General features: G+C 38.7%; 1 protein-coding gene and 1 long non-coding RNA gene across 3 annotated transcripts; one reads left to right on the plus strand and one right to left on the minus strand.

The window, feature by feature from the left end:
- The first annotated feature begins 230 nt into the window (after positions 1 to 230).
- Positions 231 to 2,215, plus strand: LOC115622391 (cytosol aminopeptidase). Its single transcript, XM_030516316.1, has one exon. The coding sequence runs from the start codon at positions 413 to 415 to the stop codon at positions 1,994 to 1,996; it is 1,584 nt and encodes a 527-aa protein (XP_030372176.1). The 5' UTR covers positions 231 to 412; the 3' UTR covers positions 1,997 to 2,215.
- Positions 2,216 to 6,438: 4,223 nt separating this feature from the next.
- LOC115622392 lies at positions 6,439 to 7,167 on the minus strand. Of its 2 annotated transcripts, none has more exons than XR_003995341.1 (2): positions 6,914 to 7,167; positions 6,439 to 6,834 (listed from the first exon to the last, which is right to left on the minus strand). It is a non-coding gene; the product is annotated as an uncharacterized LOC115622392 (long non-coding RNA). The 2 variants fall into 2 exon arrangements; XR_003995340.1 differs by having other exon boundaries at positions 6,900 to 7,167.
- Positions 7,168 to 10,315: the final 3,148 nt, after the last annotated feature.

A 10,315-nucleotide genomic window follows, 5' to 3' on the forward strand; every position in this document is an offset into this window, starting at 1 on the left:
ATATAAGAATATTTCCAAAGCAATATTCTGTAAATATATTACACTATTTAACTTTGTATTTCTGGCCTAGAAAGCGCTTGATTCAAGGAGAGGTACTCCTAAAATAGACAACAAAGTAGACCTTAAAACAACCTCAGATGGCTTTGGGATTTACTTAAACTCTACATATCGGACTTGTCATGTTGTTCATTATTATTTGTTAGTTTGTAGGCAACGGAGCTCGTCTTGTACTCTCCTGAAAAACACAAAAAAAAATTTTTTTTTTGATCAACACAAAATTGTTCTTCGGTCTAAATTTTCCGTTTGTGATTTCCGTGTACATTGTTTGTGGCGGAAACTGTTGCAAAATTTCGCAGGCTCACATTGCTCATCGAGTCGGTTCTAAATTTTCAGTACTAGTCGAATTTGTTAAATGCACGTTATGAATAAAATTCGGTTGTTTCTTGTGAGATCTATCTGCCAGCGCCGTCTGCCGGCCATCAGTAGCTTGCGCCACTCATCAGGATGCGCAGACGTGTCACGAGGTGGCAAGGGTCTGGTCGTGGGGCTGTACCTGAAGGAGGGCGACAAGGATCCCAAACTTACGCCCAGTGGTGAGAAGTTCAACGACCGTGTTAACGGAAAGCTGTCAGAGTTGATATGCGAGACCACGATATCGGGCCGACTGGGTCGCGGCAAAGTCTTCAATAATATTGACCCCGACTATCGTTGTGTGGCTGTCGTCGGCCTTGGCCTTGAGGGCATTGGTTTCAACGAGCTGGAAATGCTGGACGAGGGCATGGAAAATGTACGCGTTGCTGCCGGCATTGGAGCACGGTCGCTGCAGGAGCAGGGTTGCTCGGAGGTGCATGTCGATGGCATGGACTATGCCGAACAGGCTGCGGAAGGTGCCACCTTGGCTGTCTGGCGTTACGTGGACATGATTGCCAAAAAGAATCGACCGATTATACCCAAACTTGAATTGTATGACTCGAACGATTCGGATGGCTGGACCCGAGGTGTTTTCAAGGCTGATGCCCAGAATCTGGCGAGACGATTGAGTGATGCGCCAGCCAACTGTATGACGCCCACATTGTTTGCACAGGCTGCCGTGGACGCCCTTTGCCCCTGCGGCATTACGGTCGAGATCCGCACTATGGACTGGATTGAGGGACAACGCCTACATTCATTCCTTATGATTGCCAAGGGATCCTGCGAGCCTCCAGTGCTTATGGAGATAAGCTATTGTGGTACTGCACCCGAAGACAAGCCAATTCTGTTTCTCGCCAAGGGTATTACCTTCAACTCTGGTGGCATCAATCTGCGTCATTGCAAGGGCATGGATGAGTATCGTGGCAGCATGTCTGGTGCCGCCGCCTGTGTGGCAATGATGCGTTGCTGTGCTGCCCTCTCGTTGCCTATCAATGTGTCCTGTGTGATCCCGCTGTGCGAGAACATGCCCTCAGGCATGGCCTGCAAACCTGGTGATGTCTGTACGCTGTTGAATGGCAAGTCTATGTCCATTCGTGATTTGGATAAAGCTGGTGTAGTGGTAATGGCTGATCCCCTGCTCTATGGACAACTGACCTACAAGCCACGACTGGTCGTCGATGTGGCTACCCTGGGCACGGGTGTCAAGAAAGCTTTCGGTGGCGGTGCCTCCGGCATTTTCTCCAACTCCCATTACATCTGGAAGCAGTTCCAGCGTGCAGGCTCCCTAACCGGTGATCGTGTATGGCGTCTACCTCTGTGGCTTTACTACAAACACCAAGTGACCGACGAATTGGCCTTCGATCTAAGCAACAACGGACGAGGTCTGGCCAGCTCCTGCTTGGCCGCCGCCATTCTACACGAGTTGGTGCCCTGTGTGGACTGGGCCCACATAGACACACGCGGCACGGGTCTGCTGAGCAAGTTCGGTATTATTCCCTACCTGACTGCACGTCGCATGACGGGACGACCGACCCGAACTCTCGTACAGTTCCTGTACCAAATGGCCTGTCCCGAGCACAAGTAAGGGACACAGCTCCCGTCAATTAGTTGGTTGCGTGCGTATATAGCGTCTGTTCGGATGTCCTGAATGATATAATTGTGGCGCGTGGCTGGCAAGTAGCGCAAGAAAATACTGTATTTGAATGCAATACAATTACAAAACAATGGTGTAAATACTAGTGATAACAAAAATGTGTTAAATTGATGAAAGAGTACAAATATGACTTAGAACCAGCATCAGAAACTCCTTTACTTTTAATCATCCAGCTTAATAGACAACAAGCAATCGAACCAGCGCTTTGGTAACTCTTTTTAAAGCAGCATGTCGTCCAAGGATAATAAAATCAGTTATCATAGCAGTATATTGCAACCGAGGCTGCATATTGCCCCAAATGCGGCCATTTTGCTTGGTTGGGAAGATGATTCGAATCCATTTCCAATCTGCTCCTTAGGCCATCCAGCAAACGTGCGACAGACAGACAGACAGGCTTGGTGCCAGTTCTTGTGTCAATTTGATCGCAAAATATGACAAGAAAAGTCAATTTCTTGTGCTCGACAGGCAATCGATAGATTTATGTTTCAGCCACATTTTCATCAACTGCAGCAGGATTCTCGCCTGTCGACGCATTCCGGCATCGCACAGGGCCTGCTTGGCTATCAACCAAACCACTTTCCATCAGTTTTCATTTTTAAATCTGAAACAAAATCTAAAGCAAAATCTGAAGCAAAACCTGAAGAAAAATCTGAGGCAAAGTCTGAAAAAATCTGAAGCAAAGTTTGAAGTTTTCATAAAAACTTTCAGCTATTTGGCGTGTTGTTGAACGTTGCATCGTTCTACGGAAAATTGTAGCTATTCCTTTTATTTATTTCCTTTTATTTATTTATTTAAAATATTTGCAGCACATTCTTAAGCAAATTGTTAGCCATATCTTTATTTACGTTTCTGCTCTGCTTGGACTTTTGTTACCAAAGTAGTGAGGAAGCTCAAAAAAGAAGTCAATTAGCAGCAGCGTATTCGACACGTTTGGGTAATTTTCCTAGAAAGGCGCTCAACGCCTACATTCAAGTACGACTTTAGGCACTTGGCTGAAAAAGGATATTTGCATTTACACGTCACCTGCTGCCTACCTACCGGGTGTCCTTCGACGCACCCCTCTTTGTTGACAAAATTGCTGCAGGATATTACTTTGAATTATCATAAATAACTGAGCACGGCAGCGGCAATGTATGTGTATCTGTGTGTGTGTGTGTGTATGTATGCGTGTAATACTCGTATGATGGCAAAAAGGATCAGGTGGCGTTTACACACGTACGCACGTGCCTTCAGCAGGGTAGGCTACGATGTGTGCGAGGTGTGAGTGTGTATGTGTGTGTCTTCAATAATGTGGCCTGATATGTTTATCAAGTAATCCCGTTGCCTCCTTTCCGCTGCCGAACGAGCTCATATTTTGAACTTGGCTGAAAAATATACGCACGCACGTACTATGATGTGAAGAAGGTAGAATAAAATTTGTTTATAAGTTTCCATGTTAAATTTTGCCTAAAAGTTAATGGCAATAAAGTGAAATTGCTTTCAATGAATAAATTGGGAAAAAAGGGCACGGAAGGGTTTGGGGAAATGTATAAGGTAAATGTTGCATTGGAGCAAAAGCAACGCCTTTTCATCCAGTACGCTTACATGTCCTTTTTGAAGTTTAAATAAAATGAGAAATTGTATATAAAAACTAGTCATATGTAGCAGTTTTGGAAGCTGTAATGATAATTGATCTATGTGAAATAAAATCAATAAATAAATAAAACTTTCTAAAGCCAACTTCTGCTGTAAAAGCGAAAGTTTATTCGAAATTCTGAAAGTCTTCTTTACTTTAACTGTCTATTTGGACAACTATATGTTTCGTGTATGTATTTCGGAAAGAATAGCAAACAGGATAGGAAAGGGAACAGGAAAGTGAACGAAAAAGAGACAGACTTTTTTAAATAGCTATTGATCTTAACGATTCCAATTTCTGAAATGGAAACCAAACCATTTTACAAAGTATTCTGATGGACCAGACAAATGCATACACACACACACACATGCAAATAATACGAGCATATCCCTTTCATTTGCAACGCTTGCATCGAAACTGTATATATGTACAATCGATTTTTCATATCGATGCATAACAAATACGCTATGGAATTTAATTTAAAATCTTTCCCTACTGTCCACATCAAGATGCGATTGCGGTTAATCTGCCAGACACACACACACACACACACAACCACACCATACACAGACACATACACATAAGTAGTCTGTGAGCCCGTAGGAAACACTCTTGGACTTGCATTGTATTTCCCTTCTGGGCGGAATTAAGCATTTTTGTCATTATCGGCGAACAGTGTGTATGGTTATGGATGACCACCTCGTTGGCCCCACAAGCGTGTGATTTTTGGCTCTCTCTGCACCTCGTTTCATTAAAAATTGTTTCATTGATAGCTGAATGCTTTATGTAAATCCAATCGCATTAAACCTTTATTTCATTACAATTGTCTGGCCGCGACCTAAATAAAATGAGCATAATTAATAAGCTCTGGCTTGAGCTAAGCAACGGTTTGTTTGCAAATAAGAATCGCATTCAATTACATTTCACTCTTAGCCTCCATTTTTGAAGCATGCTTATAAAAACCACTACAGCCCCATGTGCACAATGGCGAAAAGCTCGTTGAGCAAGATAGATGAATGGCAAGAAAGCCTATGCCTATGCCTACGCCTAGGCCTATGCTGCTGCCAACGGCCAAAACAACCATTCCACACATACATATATAGGTTGAGAGGAAATTGTGCGGAGGGCGGAAGAGGTGGGGGCTGGGTGTGGAAATGTTGGGGCGTTCTGGGTTTGCTTTTGCATGTGTAACTTTTTCAATTTGATTTGCTTTTGCCGCTTCTGCCGCACGTGCTGGTTGTTGGTTGTCTGTTTTCTGTTTTTCACTTGCTTTTAATTACAACGCATTTTTATTCCTCTCTGCTTTGAAACTTTAGCTACCAAAAGTTTCGAATTAGTTTCGCACACACGCAAAGGGAGAGATGCAAAGGTACGAGAGTTGGCCCCATTTACGTATTCAAATAATTTCAGCAAATATTTGCGACGTTTAAAAGTATGCCATGGCAAGTGAAATCAATAAAAATGTTTGCCTTGCATTCGTGTCGGATTCTGTTCTCAAATCAAACTCGAATGTAGGCTGGAAACATGCAGTCAACAAATTGTTGTTGCTACACAAAACTGCGGCACATTGTCGGGAAATGGTAAGATTTTCCCTACCTTAATACATATTAAAAGTATTAGCTGCCAATATTCTAAAATTAATGATTCACCAGTTTTATATTCTTGGAACAAGATAATGCCAGCCATTAAAAAACACATAAGTATGTATGTTTAGAGTTCTAAATTATTATTTTACCTTGTACCTTCTGTCTGTCATCGTTTATATTTATAATATTTGCATCATTGTTCACATGAATTGTCGAAATTATATTTAGTTAAGACGCAATTTATTGAATCTGTTTCAAAAAATGTACAAATACGAACCACACTATTTATCACTTTATGTATTTAACATCTTTATTTATTCATTAAAAACAATTTTTTCAAAGTAATCTCGTCCTGATGCAGTGTACGTGTACATTTGGCAATTTCTTTCTAATCCTCTGAAATATTTTCAATACTTGTACCACAATCTTGTCAGCACAGTGCCCCGGAGTAGCCTTTTAAATTTCTTAAAAAGCTATAAATCACACGGAATCTTATGCGTCTTGTTTTTGGCAAAATTGTCTCAAAGAACGAGATTTGTCTTTTGAGACAAAACACAAAAGTTTTCTTAGAAATGTGTTGACAGCATCATCATTGACTATTTCGAACTTTAAATTCTTTGATTTGCTTAACGTACATGTACATAAGTAAATGTTCTTGGTCGTTTTCAAAGCTTGATCCACACTTTTTAAAAATTTTATGCCATTACTAAGCAATTTTTGATATTTTTTTTTGTTCATCGAAAGTCTTTTGCAACAACAATTAGCCGAACAACTTTGTTGAATTAGTATGTCGGATGTCAAAATTGAAAAGCACTATTTTTTGTCCACAAAACACTAGCCCAAACATTTAAAAATTAAAAGATCTGTTTCTATTAATACACGCACTCTATTTTAGGCTTAAATGAAAACCGTTTTATTTGTACATAGTAAGTAGTTTTTTAAAAATGCAATTAAACTTTGGAGCGCGAGTGAGCAACGAACTGTTTTAAGCCTTCTCTACAAAGCATTTAAGACAAATACCAATACAAAAAGAAAACACGCTCTCAAGAATCCTCTAATCACCAAGGAACTTAATAATTTCCAACATTACTGGAGTGTAGAAATAATTAATATATATGAGATTATTATGGAAATATATAAATATATACATATGTACAAATATATCAAGTCAGTCTCAAGAGATGTGCGAAGATCTTTAATTACCTAATGCATTCGAATATTATAACAAGAAATATTTAACATTGCCCATCGGTTTTGGCTGAACAAAAAGTCTTCGTTCTTTGATTTTATGACATCCTCATTGAGCGATGATGCCAATTGTTTCTTTTTCATTGCTTTTACATAAATGGCGGCGTTAAATGTGATGTGACATTGGGGGCGCGATACGTGCAAACACACATGCATTAATGTAAAAGTAATCAAAAAAGAACAGAAATATTTGACGACTTCAAATTTTGTGTACATCCCATAAAGTGAAGCAAAGTGGGGAGGTAGTTGTGATTGCCGGATTGCTTATATTCCTTGGGTCTCGTTGCTACGATGTTGTTCGTATTTATTTTAAGCTTGAGCTGCCGATATATAAATATGTTAGGGATTTTTATTTATTTATTTATTTATTTTTTTGGTTGCTTACATTACTTCACTTACTTGTTACCCTTAGAAACGTTTTTGTGGCTGACGCAGTTGCTCGTAGATGCGCATTGTGAGGCCAGTCAGTGGCAGTTTGTAGGTGCTGCCAGTAGTTTCCGGACGTACGGTTAGGCTCGCCGGGGCAGAGTTACGCAAACGATTGCCAACTATGGGCAGTAGACCGCGCGTTAGACCTAACGATACTCGACAGTACATTTTGTCACAATCAAAATATTTTTGCGATTTCTTTACTAACGAAAATAATTTTGAACAAACATTTGTTTCCAGAGCTCCTTTAGACACTGGCAATGAACGTTACGTCAATGCTAACTAACACATTTTTCCTCCCATTTCTGCCATGCCATGCAAATGAACAGTGCTCCCGTAGTCTATATACTACTTGTATCTACCACGATTCGAGTGATTTCTCTGTCCATCACTCAAATGCCGGCTGCTGCTGAGCATCGGCGCATTTGGCCAAACAAACTTTGCCTGCCAATAAATCAAATTCCAATCACATCAACCTGAAAGCATTGAAGCAATCTTTTTTGTCCCCCTTTTCTCTCTCTCTCTCTCTCTCTGTCTTTTACCCCACTCGCTGGCCCCTCTTGGCCATTTATCAATCAGAGAAAGCGACCGGCTTTGCACTTCATACTGGGTGGATTTAAGTTAATATTTGACTTAATTAAAGCGCATTTAATTAAGCTCGATCGAGTGTGTTGCTGCTAAATCCGTTCGAAATACCATATACCTAGCCAAAAGAACGCCATGACTAATGCTCATACATATATACAACCCTACATATATACTTATATATATGTATGTGTGTGTGTTGGTGCTGAGCTGCCAACATTGAACCATTCTGCCAGTCCATGAGGCAGCCAGCCAACGATGCCAACGACACATTGCCAAAGGCAATAATCACAATTTAATATTCATGGTGCTCCACATAGTCAATGTATTTTCAAAGTGTCGCCCAGAGTCGCAAGCTGAAGTTGAACCAGCGGCTGCCCAAGTTTAGGTGTAGCTGTGCACCTCACAAAAATCCCATTTACAATATGAATAAAGACTTTGTTTTGCACTGCAACTTAAACTTGTGGTGACCCCGCGCTCTCTTGTGCTATTGAGAAACAAGACCGATATTTGCAGTAGTTCTAATTAGCTTCAATTCACATTGGAATGTTCTAAGCTCAAATTCATTAAAGGTAATTGGGATAATCGAAAGCTCTAATGACCAATTCTCTAATTACATGATCTGCAATTGCATTAATAGTTGGCGTTTTTTTCTATTGTTTAATATAATACTATTTGTGAAATTAATAATTGCATTGCGTTAATATGACCTTCATTTTTCTGCTTTAATATTACCTAATTATTTGGATATAACAAATATATCAATAATTAAAGTTATTTCAGCTATTAAGCTTTAAAATTTTAATATAAATTTTTTAATTTTTGAAGAGCTTTATTTGTTTCCAATAGAAAATGTATCATCCATTAATATTCAATAGTCAACAATATGTAAATAATATAAATTATAATCATTTTCAATACTTTATTAAGTTTGCAGTTATTTGGTTTATTGAAGTCATTTGTAATTTTAAATGTATATATATATAAATATATACCCCAACCGCAAGCCCAACTGCATAGCTTCTTAAAAATCTTTAGATTATGAAATATAGTATCTATGAATTATTTATTTTACTGAGACCCATGGGCACTTTTCAAAAGAAACACACAAGTATAATCTTTTCACAATATACTCATACATATTTATGGCATGGGTATCTACAGATAACAATGATATTCACATTATGACGTTGGTTGTTTGCATTATTTGTCCTGTTTTGTTTCACTGTATGTATGTGTGTGTGTGTGTGTGTGTGTGTGGGCGGGGGGGCATCTGCAAATGTTTGTTCGTTGTCATACTTTCAATAAGCAACCAAATTCAAGTTTCCCAGCTGCCATCCACATGCTCCACATACCCTTACCCTTACCCTCACCAAGGGACCGTAGCAAGCAATGTTGACACCCTTTGCTCATCAGTTATTTATCATATTGGACGCAGAAACCCCTGTGCCCAGTCCAATCCATCTCGCATGCACTCGTACTCTTTTCAACTTTGCTTTACTTCCGTTGCTAACAACGATGTCGACAACGACGACGCCAAAGTTTTGTGCCTTTTGTGTGAAGTCGCTTTTTTCACTTCCGTTTTGCGGCATGTTTTCTTCTTCTGCTGCTGCCGCCGCTGCCGCCACTGATTTCCCTTCAACGATAAGCCAACAACAATATGAGGCAGCCGTTTGGTGGTCTCTTCGCCACCCCACTGAATGGTGCTTATGCTGGTTGGGCTCTTGGTGGTGGCACCTCCCACATAGTTTCGTCGTGCACAGGAAAAAAATGGTTGCTAGTTTGATTTTACATTTTAATTGTCATTCCATGGAGTGTTGTGTATTAGAATATATTTTTGAAAATATTAATCTTAGCAAACTGCCAGTTAGTTTCCACCAAAACATTGTTTGAGCATATAAGAATATATTTTTGAAAATATCAATCTTAGCAAACAACCAATTAGTTCCCATCAAAATACTGAGTTCTATTGCGAGAGGACTTACATTTCTTTTCTTTTCATTGCAATCAAATGCTGAAGAAAAGCGTAAAATGAACTTAAATATATGGCACACTGAAATACTTACTTGAAATAATTAACTAATTTCAATTAGATTTTATTTGTTTTCTTCGATCTCACACCTTTGTTTCCTTATCAAGTTTGGAGTTCGCATCAAAAAAAAAAAAAAAAAAACGAATGTAAGAAATATTTTTGTTTGCTTCACCTTTTAAAATTAATATTTATTTTCCAATAGGATATGTTATTAACAATTTAAATAAAAAATATTACTCAGAAGCATTACTTAGTTGCTTAATAACTAATCAGTTAGCCGTTTGGTGGCAAATCACTTTTTAATCACTTTCTTAATCGCTTGCTTAATGTTTACTGAATATTTAGCTAAAACAATTGACAATCTGCATTGAATTCATACGAATTCAAATGCCTCCATTGAAACTAGTGCTTGATATCCTTATTCGAAATATATATATATATATATATATATTATATTTTCCGAATTGCAAACTGAATTACAGAATTGTGTGAAGACTACTCAATTAATTAGTGCTCTGAGTGCATATATAATTTTGCACTGATTTTTTAAAAGTTAATACGATTCGGAATCGATTCTAAGGTACCAGCTAAACGAATATGAATGTATAGTAAAGGCAGAAGCAGATTTTCGATGAACAAAATATAAATTTATATAAGTTCACATAATAATGTTATAAAATATATAAGTTAGTATTATTTAACACATTTTACAACCATTATATAAGTTCCCATCTTTCAGCAATTAAACAGAGCTT

This window comes from Scaptodrosophila lebanonensis, unplaced genomic scaffold (genome assembly GCF_003285725.1).
Source record: "Scaptodrosophila lebanonensis strain 11010-0011.00,11010-0021.00 unplaced genomic scaffold, SlebRS2 tig00000043-arrow-pilon, whole genome shotgun sequence".
NCBI classification, from domain to species: Eukaryota; Metazoa; Arthropoda; class Insecta; order Diptera; family Drosophilidae; genus Scaptodrosophila; species Scaptodrosophila lebanonensis.

Excerpts from the sequence above, each read along its gene's own strand:
- LOC115622391 (XM_030516316.1), top strand. The coding sequence starts at position 413 with ATGCACGTTATGAATAAAATTCGGTTGTTTCTTGTGAGATCTATCTGC.